The sequence below is a fragment of the Rhinoderma darwinii genome, chromosome 7 (genome assembly GCF_050947455.1).
Source record: "Rhinoderma darwinii isolate aRhiDar2 chromosome 7, aRhiDar2.hap1, whole genome shotgun sequence".
NCBI classification, from domain to species: Eukaryota; Metazoa; Chordata; class Amphibia; order Anura; family Rhinodermatidae; genus Rhinoderma; species Rhinoderma darwinii.
Genome location: NC_134693.1, coordinates 44,376,123 through 44,396,052, shown reverse-complemented (window position 1 = coordinate 44,396,052; position 19,930 = coordinate 44,376,123). Strand labels below are relative to the sequence as shown.

General features: G+C 43.3%; 2 protein-coding genes across 10 annotated transcripts in view; one reads left to right on the top strand and one right to left on the bottom strand.

Moving 5' to 3' along the window:
* The window catches only part of ANKRD45 (ankyrin repeat domain 45), a 45,127-nt gene extending 39,210 nt beyond the window's left edge, over positions 1 to 5,917 (bottom strand). The window contains exons 1-2 of one of the 3 annotated variants that reach the window (XM_075833281.1): positions 5,896 to 5,917; positions 1,569 to 1,841 (exon numbers count right to left, since the gene is read on the bottom strand). In XM_075833281.1, coding sequence (XP_075689396.1) covers positions 1,569 to 1,818 — 250 coding nt within the window. In that variant the 5' untranslated portion in view covers positions 1,819 to 1,841; positions 5,896 to 5,917. Of the gene's footprint in view, positions 1 to 1,568; positions 1,842 to 3,253; positions 3,415 to 5,035; positions 5,147 to 5,895 lie in introns of those variants that run through there. The other 2 variants (XM_075833279.1, XM_075833280.1) reach the window with 2 other exon arrangements.
* Positions 1 to 19,930, top strand: part of KLHL20 (kelch like family member 20) — a 47,108-nt gene that overhangs the window by 8,241 nt on the left and 18,937 nt on the right. For 2 of the 7 annotated variants that reach the window (XM_075833277.1, XM_075833278.1), the window contains 2 exons: positions 10,628 to 10,823; positions 16,148 to 16,721. In XM_075833277.1, coding sequence (XP_075689392.1) covers positions 10,801 to 10,823; positions 16,148 to 16,721 — 597 coding nt within the window. In that variant the 5' untranslated portion in view covers positions 10,628 to 10,800. Of the gene's footprint in view, positions 1 to 5,113; positions 5,338 to 7,985; positions 8,046 to 10,627; positions 10,824 to 16,147; positions 16,722 to 19,930 lie in introns of those variants that run through there. The other 5 variants (XM_075833274.1, XM_075833273.1, XM_075833275.1 and 2 more) reach the window with 5 other exon arrangements.

Sequence of the window (19,930 nt, the reverse complement as noted above, 5' to 3'; positions counted from 1 at the left end):
TGTGGTGTGCAGCCGTCATAAATAGGGAAAGTATCTGATTGAAGATAAATACAGAGGGAAGATTTACACAGCAAATTGTGGGAAAAAACTGGCATATATGCCTGGCACCAAATTTATTATTTGTTTTAGACACTACTTATACCTCCCTAGAAAAAGAAGCATGGCTAAGATGAGTCGTAAACTGACAGAATTATTAATAGCCTGTGCCTTCCTTTTGGAAGTGTGAAGTAGGCCTGGCGTAAAGGTAGGGAAAGCGCCCTAAATGTCTAGTAAGATGCGCGATTTCTGCCTGTCGGGGATAGTTTTATCTATCTTTTGGACAGTGTTAATAAATCTCCCCCCGTGTGTTTAGAGGTAGGGGGAGTATTGGTAAACTAGGCAGCAGCTGAACATACTGTAAGTCTACATTCCCTATAGTCACATTCTCAACTGTGCTTATGGCCTAATGTTTCACAGGAAAGACTATTAGGCTATGTTCACACGCTTAACTAAAAACATCTGAAAATACGGAGCTGTTTTCAAGGGAAAACAGCTCCTGATTTTCAGAAGTTTTTTAAGCCACTCGCAATTTTCGCAGCGTTTTTTTGCGGCGTTTTTTACGGACGTCAATGAAAAACGGCTCCAAAAAACGTCCCAAGAAGTGACCTGCACTTCTTTTTCGCGGCCGTTTTTTAAAGCGTAAAAAAACACAGCGAAAAATGCTTAGTCGGAACAGAACGCTGTTTTCCCATTGAAATCAATGGGCAGATGATTGGAGGCGTTCTGCTTCCGATTTTTCGGCCGTTTTTCGGGAGTTTACAGCCCGAAAAACGGCCTAAAATAGGCCGTGTGAACATACATGCAAATTTCACAGAAAGCCTATTACCTATCAATGTGTTTTTTAAGTGCTCAACAAAACCGGTGTACCAGGAGGAATATAAAACTCTATGGAGATGTTAACAAGGATAAAATTCATAGGTGGCGACTCAACCACTGGGACTCCCAACAACCCTCAAGACATTACGGTGTCAAGCAATAGGGCCACAGGTGCGCTGTTGTGTGCAGAGGAGATGTGGCCACGTTTGCATTGGCTCTCTTTACACTCTGATTATACTCTATGGAAGATACAGGGTATTGCAGACACCTCCCGACTGCAAACATAGGGCACAGTAAGAGACAATGCACACGTGGCCACATCTCCTCGACAAACAACAGTCCACCTATGGCCTTATTGCTTGCCTATAAGATTGACACTGTAACGTCATTTATTTGTGCCGTTTCCTTGAAGTAAAAACCCCATTAAAGCCACCAAAACCTCAGGATATCTCCCTCTAACCCCAATGCCAAACAGTGCACCACATATTGTCTTACTTGGTGGATAACAAAATACCTGACTTGACCCGCGATTATTCTTTGTTATTCATGGTGCAGGGCTGTACGACATGTTGTTGTAAAAGCTTCTACATAAACCCAGACTCGGTAAGAAAGGGGTAACTGTGGTGTTACCTTACATCTCCATCTAAATTGTAGAATACATAGACTGCATGCAATGTACAGTATATATGCTCAGCACATATAGTGACCCGTACCTCGAGCTGTTTGCTGATTGATGTTCGCTCCATACTTAGCCAATTCCTTCACAATTTCTGAACGTCCCAGTATACAGGCTAAGAACAGTGGGTTCCTCCCCAGTAGATCTTCTTCTACAAGCAATTTGTTACATTGCTGATGGTTCTCATCGGCTGGATCTTCAAGGATGGATTGTAGACCTTGTACATTTCCTTCCAAAGCACATTGAAGCAGCGGGTTGTCATTGGTTTGAGGATTTAAGATATCCATATTCTTTTGTTCACACGGTTACACTTGAGGAGTGAAAAATACAAAAACAACAATGTTCATTTCACAGGTAGATACATATAAAATAGCAAGGGCCAGCATTGACAAGAATTGTTCTGTAAGGCTAGATTCACACAAGCGTGTCCGTTTTGCGTCCGCAAAAAATGGACGCGTTTGTCAGGTGTTGCAGTTCCGTGTGGCATCCGTGTGTGTTTCGTGTGGCATCAGTTGTTGATGTCTTTATGTGCACATTTCTTTTTTTTTTCTCTTCATTTCTTATGAACGTGTGCGTGAATCGCGGCGGACAGCACACGAATGTGCGTCTGTGTGCAGTCCTTAAATTTCACGCACCCATTGACTTCAATGGATGTGTGATGCGCAAAAAACGCACCAGAATAGGACATGCAATGAGTTCCACGCATCAGAAACAAACTGCGTGAAATGTCTCAATGGCCCCATTGAATTGCATAGGCCCATGTAACGGCCATTGTTTTACCGGCCTTCACACGGACGTATTACTTGTTCGTGTGAATAAAGCCTTAATGTCAGGGTCATAGACTAAGGGCGGATTTACACGAACGCGATATACGTCCGTGCCACCAGCGTGTTTTTCACGCGTGTCGCACGGACCTATGCAAGTCTATGGGGCAGTGCAGACTGTCAGGGATTTTTGCGCAGCGTGGGTCCGCTGCGTAAAACTTACGACAGGTCCTATATTTCTGCGTTTTTTGCGCATCACGCACCCATTGAAGTCAATGGGTGCGTGAAAATTACGCGCACCACACGGAAGCACTTCCATGGGACGCGCGTTATTCGCGCAACAGAAGTCAAAAGTATGTTTGGAAACAGAAAAGCACCACGTACTTTTCTGTTTACAAACTTCCAAACAGAGTGTCATAATGATGGCGGCTGCGCGAAAATCACACAGCCGCGCATCCTAAGTGATGACACACGGAGCTGTTAAGTGCCTTTTGCGCAAGCAAAACGCCACGTTTTTTGCGTGCGCAAAAACGCACACGCTCGTGTAAATCCGCCCTAAGGATCACACATCAAAATGGGCCCTTAATTGGGCAGATCTTGTGGGGGCCACAAGATTAGCGTTGTTGTGTGCCCCGCTTTCCTGCAGATTAAATACCCCTCCCCCAAGCACTAATTTCAGGAATAGATATTGGCACTTGGAGGAGCTTGGTGTCAGACTGTGTATCTAAGGCCAGGGCTACAAGACATCGTTTGCCCAGTATATTGCATTTCTATATTGCATTTATATTGAAAGACATATGTCATGCGATGTCATGCAACTAAAAAACTTCCAACAGTGTTGACATTTTTTGCGACTATTGCAGGAAATCAATTGAACATCCTCCCCCCAATTTCCGACAATGGCCGAGACATATTGCATGATAAACATTGATAAACATAAACATGCCAATATACTCACCTTTTTAAAGATTCCACTATTGCCGCTGTGCAGTCCCGCACCACTCCTCCTGTTTACTACTGCGATGTAAGAATATGTCATCCATAGGGAAGACGTCACAGGTGAGCGATGTCGCTATGGCCGGCATGTGACCGTGGTGTCCTGTTATTGGCCACCAGGCTTTTTTGACATGTCATCCCTATGGACGACAGGTCATTATGTCACAGTGGTAAACAGAAGGTGTGGCGTGACTTATTTCCGTAACTCTTAGGGTATGTGCACACACACTAATTACGTCCGTAATTGACGGACGTATTTTGGCCGCAAGTCCCGGACCGACACAGTGCAAGGAGCCGGGCTCCTAGCATCATACTTATGTACGACGCTAGGAGTCCCTGCCTTGCTGCAGGACAACTGTCCCGTAGTATAATCATGTTTACAGTACGGGACAGTTGTCCTGCAGCGAGGCAGGGACTTCTAGCATCGTACATAAGTATGATGCTAGGAGTCCGGCTCCCTGCACTGTGTTCGGTCCGGGACTTGCGGCCGAAATACGTCCATCAATTACGGACGTAATTAGTGTGTGTGCACATACCCTTATAGAAGTGAATGGAGAAAGCTACAAACATGCCTGGCCACGTCTACATTCATTCTGCACCTGTCAGACATTTATGGCACATCCTGTGCATATGCCATACATTTCTCAGATGAGAATACCCCTTTAAGTGACCAATGTAAAATTATCAGCAGATTTACTTTGGTTTCTGCTGGAGGACAACTGTTGTGGGATGGTAACGTGGCGCCAGAATTGGATTAAATAATAAAAATGATTAAAATGTTGTTGGTGAGAATTGTCAGTGTTACATACAACATTTACCTGCAGAATATTTATAATATTTTATGGATCTTTTGAGTGTGTTCGTATATGGAGCCGTATAGGAGTGTAGGGACTATGGCGCACATTATGTCATTCCTGTGGTGCAGATGTCAGGTGTGCAGGAGAGGAAGCGGGGGTAGTTATGGGGGTACTAGTGATGGAACTTATGGAGAGCTACCACTGGCATCTAAGGCTAAGTTCACACTGAGTTTTTTGACTAGTTTTTTGACGCGGAAACCGTGCCAAAAAGCTCGTCAAAAACAGCCCGAAAATGGCTCCCGTCGATTTCAATGGGAGGCGGGGGCGGTTTTCTCCCGCGAGCAGTAAAACCGGCTCGCGGGAGAGAGAAGCGTCATGCCCTATCTTCGGGCGTTTCCGCCTCTGACCTCTCATTGATTTCAATGGGAGGCAGAGAAGGCGTATTTTGCGGTATTTTATGCCCGCAGCGCCCAATGGCCGCGGGCGAAAAACGCTGCAAAAATCGCCGTGCAGGGAGAGGAAAATCTGCCTCAAACTTCCAAACTGAATTTTGAGGCAGAATTTCTGCCTGCAAAATACTCCGTGTGAACATAGCCTAAGGAAGACTCACTGAGATTTTTGGTGGCTCTGACGTACACTAAGGCCTTGTTCACACAGAGCAGATTTGCTGCATGTATTAAAAACCAGGAACGGAACCTAAACAGAAGAAACATATAAAGAAAGGCCTTATAAATCTGCTGTCCTGGATCCAATTCTGGTTTTAGCTTAAAATATGCATGCAAAATCTGCACTATGAGAAATCTTTGGTTGGGGCACTATTGCTGGCACTGGCAACTTTGTGCATTTGAATTTACTGTGTAATCCGGGCACCTGTTCAACAAATATAGATAAGCTATGTGCCACCTGACATATGTGCCTACTGCCATATTACTGCCCCGCCGCCTCACCTGATCTACGCCTCATGAATGGAGACCACAGTAGACGCGTTGTCATGGAGACTACTGCACCGCCGGAAGTGCGTCTCAAGCCTCTTTCTGGTTGAGCCGAGTGGATCCCTAAAGACGTTCTTCCCGGTGACATAGTCGCGGCAGGGGGAAGAGAGAGACGGCGGACTACTTCCGCTTTGGTCCTAGAGGAAGACAGAAGGGTCCGGCTGTAAGCGCCTGTGTCTAATCCCTCTGCGTAGACTGGTGAGGACACCGAGGGGCGAAGGAACTGTAGACTGGGACGTGATGTGCGGATGAGAGCAGTAAGCGCCTGTAATGAAAAGATGTGTCCGGATATGGCCCATGTGTGTACAGCCGGCCATAGATAATGATGAAATGTTGATTTCGGTATTGAATGTCCCATAGATATAATTGTAAGAATTTACGTTAATTGTAAAGATCCTCTACCGAAAATCTCTGACCGGTACATTAAAAAAGTCCCAGAGTGAATTACGATTAACCTCTCACCAGACGTGTCACTATTACGCAATTTTAGTAATTAAAGTGATCCTCCAATGTTTCTCCCGTCCGATCGGATGTAGAGAACCGTAACTGCGCGCTGGGTGTACCCAAGGCAACCGCACGACGCCCTGTGAATAGTGTTCATGGATCGTGTTCTAATTATCAGGACCCGTGCACGATACTCGTTAGTTGTACGGTTGCCTTGGCAAAGGTTCTGCGCAGCGTCAGATCGGGCGGGGACGTAATGTTGGAGAGACACTATGGTGGTATGAGCGCATTGATGATCTTCGTGAAGGATCCTTAATGATTGTAACATACAACAAATTGTTATGCCTTAGACCAGATATAAAGGTAATCACCAACGTGTTGACGGTCTTGCTCGGAGCCTCCACAATCGGCCGATATTTAAATGACGACCACGTAAATCGATGGTCTTCAGTTGTTGTAAAACTACAACTCTGACCGTCTCTTGACAGCCGATGATTCACCAAACTGCCATCCTGATCCGGCTGGTTGTTTCCATGATGAGTAGATGTAGTGGAAAGATTCTCTGCCAGGAAGACGTGAGTAAGGGTGAAATCCGCAGTGAATATATGTAACGGAATGAGTGTTTGAAGATACTTATCATACCATGTGGAAAATATTCAGCAGCATGTGGATGAGTTTTGTTCAAACCTCGTTCACACGGCTGGACTGTAATTCGCTGCAGAGTTTTCGCATGGAAAATCCGCATCATTTCGCATCAATCCTGAAGGAATTTTGAGGCAGATTTTGACCTGCCTGTACTTTCTTGCCACGGCTTTTGCGGTGTTATTTGCGGCCGGCTATTGAAGCGCCGCGGGCAAAAAAACGATACGAAAAAACACTTTCTACCTCTCATTAATTTCTATAGGGGGTTAGAGGCGGAACCGCAGCAAGAAAGGATATACTGCTTTTCGGGGGAAAAAAAACTTCCTATCCCTCCCATTGAAATCAATGGGAGGCGGTTTCGAAAATTTTTGGCGCTGATTCAGACGCGGTTTCTGCATTAAAATCAGTGCCAAAAAACTCCGTGTGAACTGGGCCTTATACTTCCATGCTTTGCGTTCACTCCTGATTTGGGCTTAAGGGTATGGTCACACTGCTTATTTTCAGGCTGCAGACGCCCCTAAAAACGGGTGAAAATACAGGAGCTGAACGCCTCCAAACATCGGCCCAATGATTTTGATTGGAAAAACTGCGTTTTGTTACGCAGCAGTTTGACAAAATGGTGCGTAAACAAAAATGTATGTCACTTCTTGAGACTTTTTGGAACTGTTTTTTATTGTTTCAATATAAAAACATCTCCAAAAACGCTTGATTAAAAAAACGGCCGAAAATCAGAGGCTGTTTTCCCTTGAAAACAGCTCCGTATTTTACTGCCGTTTTTAGTTTGGCGTGTGAACATAGCCTAAAAATACTGATGCAAAGTACTGACCAAATCTGCTGCATGTGTATTCACCCCATGTCTCCTTTTGGGGCTCATGTGGGAGCAGTTTTCATTGCAGTTCTTCGCCATTGCGCCATAAATTCGCAATCAATAGAACATGCTGCGGGTTTAGTTCTCTGCGGCATGTTTTAAAATCTGCTCAGACTTTTATATAATACGTGAATGGGATTATGAAAAACCCTAGACCCTTGAGTGGAGGATATTTTCTATGCAGATTGTCAGTGCAGAAATTCTCACCAAAAATATTACCGTTCCCCCCATAACCCCTTCTTCTTTATCTAGGGTGCCTTTATCATTCTACCCAAATCCTAGTTTTGTAAGCTTTATACTAAGGAATGGGGGAAATACATGTAGTCGGTATAGCTGAAATTTGTTTTCTAACCTTTGACCTTTATGACGTCTCCATGATTGACGCTCGCCACTTCCCATAACGCCCATAGAATATAATATAATAGAAGTGTTCTGACTGGGTCTGCTCGCTTCCTCTTCCCCCTCTGTTATCTGCCTAATTTAATATTTTATAAATTTATTTTATATTTTTGTTGTGATGTATAAAAGTATACAGTTTAGCAGTGGGAAGAGGCTTAAAGAGCCGGTGTAAATACAGGGCCAGGTAACTCGTGCACATCAACATTTACTACTGTTTTCTGTTGAGGTTTTTGTACAATTTTATTATTGGGCCATTAAAAATTCAAGTTGCCTTATTTTACCTCTTTAATAAAGGATAACATCATAGTTTTTGTTTAGATTATAGTATATGGATTGGATATAACCTGAATGTGATCAGTGAAGGGCCCATATGCTATAAATGTCTATAAAAGGAAGGCGCTCCCAGAAAAGTTAAAGGAACACTCCGGGCGAAACTGTGTTCTGCCTAGCTTAGGGTTTGAGGGGGCGGTGAATGAGAAGGATTCCCTCTGGTGAAAATAACCCAAACACCTTGTTCACAAAGTTTTTTTTTTTGTTTTTTTTTGGCTGCAGTGATTTAACCCCCCCCAAGAAAAGCAACAAAAAATCTGCTTTGTGAATCCAGCTAAAATGGTAAGCGCAGTGGCAAGTATGTTGGCGCATTGGCTATCTGGGATTTTTTCAACCATCTATCTGTTTATGGGCAGTTTAAAGGCTTGACAACCTTTTTGTAAAACTTTTTTTTTAATTTTTGTTGCAATGTTTGTGTTTTGTGTTTAAAACATTTTTCTAATAGATTTTTTTTACAAATATTTTGTAACGTTTCTTTTAGGGTATGTTCACACGCAAAACAAAAAATGGGAAACAGCCTCTGCTTTTCAGCCGTTTTTTAAGCATCAAACGTTTTTTAATGCGTTTTTTGCGGCCATTTTTGGAGCTGTTTTTCTATTGACACCGTGAAAAACGGCTCAAAAAGTGACATGCACTTCTTTTTACGAGGCTTTTTTTCGGGACGCTTTTTAAAATGGCCGCGTAAAAAATGCCCTGTTGGAACGGAACGCCGTTTTTCCCATTGAAATCAATGGCCAGATGTTTGGAGGCGTTCAGCCTCCGTATTTTTAGCAGTTTTTTTCGGGGCCTTTATGGCCTGAAAAACGGCTGAACATAGGCCGTGTGAGCATACCCTTACTCTGCAGGCTGCATATATTCTCATACATTGCAGGCTGCTCTGTCCCGTTCCCATTAATGATGTCCTATTAGTTCACTGACGGCTTGATCTTTAGCCAATCTGTCGTCTCCTTTTAAACACGGTTAGTTACGTGTAGTTTAGATTAAATGTATTAACTAGAATATGTTCAATTGATGCAAATGTTGTCTGGCCATAGCAGGCGTGATCTCATTTCCGCACTGTCACAGGTAAAAATATGCTCCATTCGTTGTATCAGCCGCAAGCTTCTCCATGGTTTTCAATTTGGACAACAATTTTTCTCCGCAAAAAACTTTAGTTTCAGCAGCATGTCTTCAATGTAGTTTTATGAATGGCAATGTGATGTGTCACAGTATTGTAGCGCCAGTTTGCGTTACTGACGCGCCCGTGAATGCATTGAGTTGCTCGACTCGTTTACACCAGACATTAAACTATTGAATTTAAGGCGCAGTCTACTACATGGTGAAATTCTGTTTTTCATAATCGAGGTGTCCGCTGGTGACGCTTCTCCGTAGTGTGACGTCCATCTGAACGTATGGGTTGCACGGCTGTGTTATACCGCATCTGTTTATAGACCAGCGCAAAGCGTATGTCCACCTATAAAACAAAACAAACACCCATTTTAGTTTATTTCTAGATATAATATTTATAAAATGTTTAGTTACTCTTTAAATACATTGCCTTAGGCTGCGTTCGAGGTGCCATTAGGGGTGCAGATCCGGCCTCGATTACCTCTGCGATATTGTTTCCAGCAAAGCCTCGGACACCCCGACAGAGCCCATTATAATCAATGGGTTCCGTTGGCCAATGATGGTATCCGTTGTGCAACAGAACCGTTGCCACCGGCTTTCGCTTGTTCTGCTCCTCTGATGGAGCAGAACAACGGAAACTCCCAACGCATGTGTGAACATGGCCTGACTTATCTTTTTACGCTGTGTTCACATCTGCGTTCTGTTGTTCTTCCCAGTCATAGGAACAGGACAATGAGAATACCGGAAGTACTGGACCCGTTGAACCAACAGCGCCTGACGAAACCCATTAACTTTAATACGTTCTGTCATTTTGTCTGGCAACGGAGCATTTGACGCAAATGTGAATAGGACTTTGCTCATCTTGAGTCAAAACCTGTATAATGCCCCAGTGCTGCATTCACAGTTCTTTTTGGTTAATTTCAAGTATTTGACAAGCTTGTTGTCTAACAGTTCTTGCGAGCAGGGTCCTCACTCCCCAGGTTTGAATTGTAAATGAACTTTGTCACTATGTAATGTCTGATATTGTTTTTCATGTTCCCTCTAAAGTGCTGCGTAATATGTTGGCGCTATAAATAAAGGTGGTTATTATTATAACAGTTTAGCTAAGCTCACATAATGTGTTCTCTACATAATATTACTGTTCAGTGCCTGGTGTAAAGACTGCAAATAATCAAATAAAGCTTTGTGCAGATTTTGAATCGACCAGGAATGAGAGTTTCCGGCTTGCAGAATTGTGAATGCAGCTGTGGATAATAGCACAGACTATAACTCAGGATCAACTAATGCAAAGGTTCAAAGATGGACATGCAGTTTAAAGCCACTGACCCTGGGTGTGATGCCTCAATGTGCAGACAATGTACCCCCCCCCTGGCAGCTGTTGTATCCTGAGAGTAAATGTACTTTGTAAAACAAGGAACGTCTGCCACCCTAGTGCACATTTTTACGTTTAATATGAATATTCTTTCCGGATTGAGTTGTGAAACTCTTTGCAGAAGAATGTGCAGTATAATTGAAAGCTGATGTAGGGAGGCCGGCTCTGATGGATGTTTAGTCTCCGTTCCGGGGTTTATTCCAGCTTTTTAAGTTGCCTGTGACATTGCACAATTCAACCAGATCTCCAGAACCTATGGATTTCTCATAACTTGCGTTTGGCGAGTCTTGATGGAAAATGTGACCAGTTCACAATATTCCTTATTTCCTATGATTAACGCTGGATTTTCCTATAATTTGTTAATTCAATGTATTGTCTTTTATAGATGCAGCAAGGATCTACTCCGGCCAACCCAAAATGCCATAAACTGGAAGCGACATAGTTCTGCAAGCAAGAGCGTTCTGGCTACAACAATACATAAGACTCGTCCAGACTCCATGCGTCTCTCCTCCGCGTCCCTGTTTTTACACCTTGTGTGAAGAATTCTCTTCACTGTGCATGGACAGAAAGCCAATGCGTAGGTGAGTACTGGAGGGTCAGTATGTTTACACGAGTCCTTCACCACCTGAAGGGGGGCAATGTGTGTCACTAATACAAGCATGAGGAAGTTCATTTTCATCAAAAAGTCACGGCGTATGCAACTTCATGCCATATTGTTGCATACGTTGCCAATTGGCTTTCATTGTAGAAAAAAAGCTATACAGCGTGATATGTTTGTGTGCCGAGATCCCTTTGTATTGATAAGCATAGTAGACTGCACAGCGCTCCAGCACTCTTAAGGCCCTGTTCACATGGTGTATGTCGCCTCCCATTGATTTCAATGGTAGGTGGAGGCGTTTTTTCCCCTCGAGCGGTAAAAAATGCTTGCGGGAAAAGGAAGCGACTTGCCCTCTCTACGGGCGTTTACGTCTCTGACCTCGCATTGACATCAATGGGAGGCAGAGAAAGCGGTTTTCGCTGCGTTTTTTGCCGGCTGCGCTCAATGGCCACGGCCGAAAAACCCAGTGACAAACCGCGGTCAGGCAGGTCAAAATATTCCTCCAGATTCCTAAAGGAATTTTTAGGCAGATCTTTCCGCCTGCAAAAACTGTGTGAACTGCGCCTAACTTATACACTACATAAAATCCAGCCCCCTAGCACTTTTTCCCATACATATGCACTTAATATGATCCCTATGAGTGTATGCCATGTCTATAGATAGGTGAACTAATATTTATATAACCGGGTGGGACGGAGTAGAAGGCTATATCCTAAAATAGGAAATGTAAGAACCAAACATCAATTCCACCAAAATAAATCACCGCCTGAAATAAGTACCGTGTCTCTACTAGTTTCTGTTGTATAAGTCTCTGTTCACAGTACTGTTGTGCTTCTTTTAGCGGATCAAAGCTGAAATATACACTACCATTCAAAAGTTTGGGGTCACTTAGAAATTTCCTTATTTTTGAAAGAAAAGCACAGTTTTTTTCAATGAAGATAACATTAAATTAATCAGAAATACACTCTATACATTGTTAATGTGCTAAATTACTATTCTAGCTGCAAATGTCTGGTTTTTAATGCAATATCTACATAGGTGTATAGAGGCCCATTTCCAGCAACCATCACTCCAGTGTTCTACTGCTACATTGTGTTTGCTAACTGTGTTAGAAGGCTAATGGATGATTAGAAAACCCTTGTGCAATTATGTTAGCACCGCTGTAAACAGTTTTACTGTTTAGAGGAGCTATAAAACTGACCTTCCTTTGAGTTAGTTGAGAATCTGGAGCATTACATTTGTGGGTTCGATTAAACTCTCAAAATGGCTAGAAAAAGAGAGCTTTCATGTGAAACTCGACAGTCTATTCTTGTTCTTAGAAATGAAGGCTATTCCATGTGAGAAATTGTCAAGAAACTGAAGATTTCCTACAACGGTGTGTACTACTCCCTTCAGAGTACAGCACAAACAGGCTCTAACCAGAGTAGAAAGAGAAGTGGGAGGCCCCGCTGCACAACTGAGCAACAAGACAAGTACATTAGAGTCTCTAGTTTGAGAAATAGACGCCTCACAGGTCCTCAACTGGCAGCTTCATTAAATAGTACCCGCAAAACGCCAGTGTCAACGTCTACAGTGAAGAGGCGACTCTGGGATGCTGGCCTTCAGGGCAGAGTGGCAAAGAAAAAGCCATATCTGAGACTGGCTAATAAAAGGAAAAGATTAATATGGGCAAAAGCACACAGACGAATCGAAGTTTGAGGTGTTTGGATCACACAGAAGAACATTTGTGAGACGCAGAACAACTGAAAAGATGCTGGAAGAGTGCCTGACGCCATCTGTCAAGCATGGTGGAGGTAATGTGATGGTCTGGGGTTGCTTTGGTGCTGGTAAAGTGGGAGATTTGTACAAGGTAAAAGGGATTTTGAATGAGGAAGGCTTTCACTCCATTTTGCAAGCCCATGCCATACCCTGTGGACAGCGCTTGATTGGAGCCAATTTCATCCTACAACAGGACAATGACCCAAAGCACACCTCCTAATTATTCAAGAACTATTTAGGGAAGAAGCAGGCAGCTGGTATTCTATCTGTAATAGAGTGGCCAGCGCAGTCACCAGATCTCAACCCCATAGAGCTGTTGTGGGAGCAGCTTGACCGTATGGTACGCAAGAAGTGCCCATCAAGCCAATCCAACTTATGGGAGGGCCTTCTGGAAGCATTGGGTGAAATTTCTCCCGATTACCTCAGCAAATTAACAGCTAGAATGCCAAAGGTCTGCAATGCTGTAATTGCTGCAAATGGAGCATTCTTTGACGAAAGCAAAGTTTGAAGGAGAAAATTATTATTTCAAATAAAAGTCATTATTTCTAACCTTGTCAATGTCTTGCCTATATTTTCTAGTCATTTTGCAACTCATTTGATAAATATAAGTGTGAGTTTTCATGGAAAACACAATTGTCTGGGTGACCCCAAACTTTTGAACGGTAGTGTAATTGTAGCCTTCTGTTTTCATAATTAAAATCGAAAGAGTGTTTTGTTTTTTTCTGACCTAACAGGGCTTAACGCCTCATGTGCCGTCCGAGTCCTGTCAGTGATCCGAGGAAAGATAGAACATGTTCTATCTTTCCTCGGATCGGACCCGATTCACCCGCTAAAGTGAATGGGTCCGTGAAGACTATCGGATGCCGTAAAAAACGGCCAGAGTGGCACAACGTTTGTGTGCATGAGGCATAAAAGGGTTTTCCAGCAACTAATAATTGATGGCTTATCCTCTGAATAGCCCATCAATAGCTGATGGGTCGGGTCAGACTTTGAATTCAATGGGGAGGTAAAAGAAATAGGCAAATGTTATGATTTTTGCGCAAAAATCGCAAATCATAAAAAAAAGGCTTTTTTTTTTTTTTTTTTTTTTTTTTTTGGGTTTAAAAATTTATAAAAAAAAAAAAGTATGTACTTACCCCTGGGTGTTGTCAAAGGGACGAGATCCTCTGTTCTGAGCATAGCCCGGCCTGCTGGAATGACGTTTGATCTTGTGACTGCTATAGCCAATCAAATGCTGCAGCGGTTACATGGACTGCAGTGTCTTTCCAGGAGGCCGGGCTACGCTCAGAGCAGGGGGTGCATCGCTGTGCCAACAGAGAACTGGGTAAGAATTAATTTTTTCTATTTTTTTATTCCTACCAGTATTTCTGCAGCGGAGATTCCACCCGAAAAACTGTACCACAATTTGGTGCAGTTTTTCTGGTGGAATTCCCTGCGGCTTGCAGGACGGGTACGTTGTGTGCTTTTACTCAGCGTATCGGCTCTGTGTTCGTTTTACCCTCAAAATGTGCCAAATCTTTGTAAGACATGCGCCATGTTGGGGTGCAAAATCTTGGTATGTATGTACACCAGCAATCAAGTGGCGTAAGGAAGAGCGGTGGGTCTAATATGCCTAGCAATTTGCACCAAGTTTATTAAGCCACGTGTCATTGTGAAAAATGTGGCACGATTCGCTCCGTTGTTATGACACTAGATCAATCTTCACCATTGAATTGACAGGGTTAGACCGATTTTCTGCAAAGATCATTTCTCTCTTTGAATACATAGACCCTTTTACATACTTTATTACAGTGGTGGACAATCGCTTTGTCACTTAGTGTCTTCTATATTCTCCGTTGCTATTCAGAAATATATATGCTTTTTAATGTTTTCTCCTATGCCAAGTTGCTAAGCCTTGTGCCCGCTAGTCTGGGCTCCAGTTTCACCTTGCAGCTGTTGGATTAATGATATAGGAGCTGGAGAGGGCACCCCTTGTGTGTTCCATCCGGCACTTTCCTCACTGTCCTGTCGACCCCCAGCAGCAGCAGCAGCTCCGTGTCAGTCCCTGAGTAAAGACGGAGAAAGCTTACAGATGCCAGATCTCATAGCTTGGTAATGGGTCTTACAAACAACAGATGGGTTCAGGGTTATTGGTAACCTGCATGAAGCTTATGATGAGGAGCAAGTAAAGACGTGCTATGCCTGTAGCATGAAAGCGGGACGCATGTGAAGTGTAGCTGCTACGTGTGCGCTTCTAGCACCGTTTTTGCAGATAATCCAGTTCCTAGTTCTACTGTTATTGACGGCCACAGAGCTGCCGGGGTTTTATTCCGCATAGCCGTATGATATAGAGTAACTGCATTCCGATATTTCACACATTGCACATTTTAAAAGGGTTCTGCTGGTTGGAGTAAATTTTGAACTTCCAGATAAAATGAAGTGCGTACATGTCACCGCCGATGGCTGTCGGGGTCTGCAGAGCCGGGGGGGGGGGGGGATGGGGAGTGTATTTGTTTATACGGGATGCTATATTTGTTAATGCTTTAGAGATGTATATATGATTTTGATAGTTGTAAATGGTTTAATAGTGTCTTCTTTTTGTTCACGATGTGGTCTCAAAACTACAGACTAAACCATTGATTAAACAGATGGTATGGTCACTTAGGGTACGTTCACATTGTGAGGATTTGCAAAGAGTAATCCTGCTGGGGTTTTCAGTGAAATCACCTGCTGACGCTCAGGATTTCTTCTGCAAATTTTCGTCTGTATGCACATGGATTAGCTCCATTAAAGTTCATTAGGCGAAATTTGTGGCTTTTCCGTTGTGTGAATGGGTAATAAAAAGGAAAAACCGCCGTGGAATTGCAGCGGATTCTGTCCGGCTTTACGTGCAGATAAGTTGTTTGTTTTTTCTTTTTTGCTCATCATGTTCGAGCCTTCCAACAGATGTTTACATGTGGCGTATAGGCAGCTACGCCATTCTGTACTGTGGAATATTACATGCTTGCCTTGCAGTTTCACTCAGTATTTTTCACGCTTTGAAGTCTGTTTTTATTACAGGTGCTGATAGATGCAGTGAGACTGTTTACATTATACAAGAATAAATCAAGATAAAACACTTCACATGAAAAAAGAAGCGTCAAGTCATTTCTTTGGCATGTAAAACGTGGCTAATTTACATAGTCAATGAGGGTCCTAGTTACGTGCCATAAAAAAAACGCACCGAAAGCGCGCACAAAATGCGTCAGACGCCTGTAGTTTAAAAAGCGCTTTACAAAAATGATAGCATTTCTGACATATTACATGCCTTTTTTTTTTTTTTTGAGCGCTGTATTACCACACCGTAGAAGTAACAAATGGAAGAAGTGGTCAAAAAGGTCCATAGTGGTCAATAGTCCTCAAATGTTGCAGCAGAGAACGTTCCTTGTTCTAGGTTGAAATTTCAGATATAAAGAATGTGCACTTTGTCATGAGGAAGTGGTTATTTTCTTCTCAAAAAAGTATTTCAATATTGAGTCGACACAGGAAATCACCGGACATAAAATTTGTTTCTCTTCTTTTTGCTCACAGGTGTCTCAGTACTCGCCCAGGTGAGACTGGAATGGATGTGACGAGCCGTTGCACCCTGGGAGACCCCAACAAGTTACCGGAGGGGGTCCCACAACCGGCCCGCATGCCTTATGTCTCAGATAAACATCCACGGCAGACATTGGAGGTCATTAACCTCTTGCGGAAGCACAGAGAACTCTGCGATGTAGTTCTTGTGGTTGGTGCCAAAAAGATCTATGCCCATCGGGTTATCCTGTCCGCCTGCAGCCCTTATTTTCGGGCAATGTTTACTGGAGAGTTAGCCGAAAGTCGACAGACGGAGGTGGTGATCCGGGACATTGATGAGCGGGCCATGGAGTTGCTTATTGACTTCTCATACACGTCACAAATCACAGTAGAAGAAGGCAATGTGCAAACGCTTCTACCGGCCGCCTGTCTCCTTCAGCTGGCAGAAATCCAGGAGGCCTGCTGTGAATTTCTGAAACGGCAGCTTGACCCATCCAACTGCTTAGGTATCCGAGCCTTTGCTGATACTCACTCATGCCGAGAGTTGCTGAGAATTGCAGACAAATTTACCCAGCATAACTTCCAAGAGGTAAGGCGATGGAAAATGTGTACGACAGAATGTCAATACATTGGGTGGGATAATGTTTCTAATTGTATTTAATGTCCTTGAAATGTGACATGCTGACGACAGCTGCGGGCACCACCTTTTACATATGCAAAACACATGATCTACTTAAATTTCACAATAGAATCTACTATATGTGTGCCCATACCTTTCACTCAGCCCTATAATTGCATTTAAAGGGGCATTCCGGTCACAACTAATGAAACTATTCTGTGTCTCCCTGTACCCTGCTGCTAAGCGCTTGTGGGCCATGCGCGACCTGTGCTCCATTCAACGCCTGGCAGCAGGGAGGGGGGAACAGGGGACGCAGGACCCCCCCGTTCTGGCAATCGGTGTGGGTTTCAGTGGTCGACCACCACTGATATATCAGTTATCGCCTATCCAGTGTGTAGGTAATAATTTGTGACCGCAACCCCTTTTACTTTTCATACCTTTTCAGCAAAGCCTTCCCACGTTGAGACTTTTTCAGAGGTTCGGGGCTCCATCCTATTCCAGTTTGCAAAATGCAACCTATTTGTAGACTTTAGGCTTCTGTCTCATGGACATAGATGTGGTTCGCATACTGTGTCCACTGTGCAGACAAGTGCGCTTGAGGCTTTTGAAAGTACCTTCATTTGTCCTAAGGAAATTGTCTGCTTAGGACAACTGTTTCCTACTGATGGGCCGTCAATATAAAAGTTCCGGAAGCCCCCTTTAATGCATTTAATGAGCTGCCGTTGCCAAAGTTTGTCATAGAAATGGCATTTTTGACAATTGATGGGCTTACAATTTGTTGACTTAGAATTGACAATCAATATCATAAGTGCTCACGTTGTCAATGTCTGAATCAATGCAATATTTTATGGAGTCTTTGTTCTGTCTAAAAATAAAATGTACATTATAGTCTTAGTTTGCTATAGACCTTGTCCATTGGGTAACGGATCTGCAAAACAGAGGATATCCCGATTAGAGGTAATTGGTCAATGTGTTCCCGGGGTATCCTGTGTCTTTTAATTTGTGTGCCGGGTCCCAGGTGGGTTTTCTGTCGGTATCTTGGAGGGACTCTCATGCCTCGGATATCCCATGAGATTCTGTTTCAGGGCTCAGCTAGGAAGAGTGTATGTGTGTGTCTGCTTTCCTCTCTAGCTAATCTATTTCGAGATCTAACCAGGATTGTGATAGACATGTTTTTGCCATTTCTGGATTGACTGCGGCCTGAGAAGGTGCAAGCCGTTATGGGGACCCTGTGGCTCCTGGTAAATATGTGTGGGGGGGCCTGAGGGATTTTCAGCAGAGTAGTTCAGCCTGACGCTGTCTTTTAGGTCAATAATTTTAATTTAGAATTCTGTTCTGTCTGATGACTGGTTGTGTTCTTACTTTATAATTCTATTGTATAGAAGTGTAATGTCATTGTATGCTTGTGGTTGGTGGACACTTGACAGTTTCTTTGTTATTTTTACAGTTGCTTTCATGGAGTCTAATTTACTACTGTACTATGACTAATGTTTTACACATCGCGTTGTACGTTCTAAAGCTCACGGACAGATTATGGATTGGCGTGGTCGGCAGCAATAGACGTGGAATATAATGCGTCACTAATATGGATTTATTTGCTCATAATGTATACCCTCCATATACCTCCTATTTTATATGCAGGCCTGCTCCACCACATCTGTAGGGACTGCTTATGCCACCATACAGGATCCATGCCTGGCCTTATAACCTATACAACATGCTCCGCACCCACCATAAATTTAAATGCCATAATATGTCAGTAGGACTGGCTGTGAAATGTCTCAGTAATTGAATCATGAAAAAACAGAATAGAATGTTTTGCCCAATATTTATCTCCGGTCTAAGGCCAATTTCCATTCATTCCCATGCTGGGTTTTTGGATTTGCCAGGCAGTCGGACTTCTTTATATTACTTGTTTTAGGTTTTTTCCCAGAGCAAAACTTTTTACTGTTTTCCACAACACAACAATTTTTTTTTATGTGGGCAAGGAGTAGCAGAAGGGCCGTGGCCCTACAAATTTACTATAATTGACACCAGAAACTGGCGTAAATAATAGCAGAAATCTTTGCCAGCTCGTAGCTGATGTAGATTTCCCTTTCTGGCGCAAGGACCGCAGAATACGCGACAAATTTATTAAGATGGCGTGCGCCTATTAATAAATGAGTCACGTTTTACTCCCGCGAGTTTCATACTTGGCCTATGAAAAGACAGTCTTCGTAAAACTGACCTATAGTTTTTGTGGCAACAATGGAGATCTTTCCATTCATGCCCTAAAGTTGTCCTAATGGGGGTTTTACACTGGGCGATTATCGGGCAGACGAGCGTTCATAGAACGCTCATTGCTGATTATTGCCCTGTGTAAACAGGGCAGCGATCAGCAGATGAACGAGCAAACGCCCCTTTATCTTCTGGTCGTATAGTTTTAAACAAGTTCAATATTATCGTTGTTGGCAGCACATCTTCCTGTGTAAACAGGGAGACGCGCTGCCGACATGATGATGTATGGGGACGAGTGATCTGAGTAACAAGCGCTCGTCCCCATACATAGCTCCTTGTGACCGGAGCAAACGAGTGCCTTACAACGAGAACGAGCTGTCACATTGATCAGCACTTGCTGCACCCGCCAAAATGGGCCAGTGTAATAGGGACTTAACCGATGCATTTGGACCCTGCAAAAAGCCATTGTTGTCCCGTACCGTATTAACCATAATCCCAATTGTGATATGTTAGGGGTTGTACTGGAAAACCCTCTTTCTGAATGCAGCGGACCCAGCGATCAGCTGATCACCACAAGTATGGCTGGCATGCTGGCAGCCTCACATTTCCTGCAAAGGAAGTATATTGAATGGCACTCATTCTAAAGAATGGGTGATGATGTAATAAATGGCCAGTTTTTTTTTTTTTTTTAGAGCAAGGGCTGCTTAGATTTCAGGGTACCAAGAACAGATCTTGGGAATAGTGTCTTCTAGAAAAAAGGGGGACGTAAAAAAAAAAATTCTCTCTCCCCCCCCCCCCCCACCCCTTTCCCTGTCTCTTTTACAGACATACGATATATAGCGTTACATCAATTTTTAGGACTATTCTTGATTCATAGTCCCACTTCCAAATCTCAAAACTCTCTTATGTTCACCTGGAGTTTAGGAATCTGTTATAAATGTCTAGGCGCATTGGCTACTGAG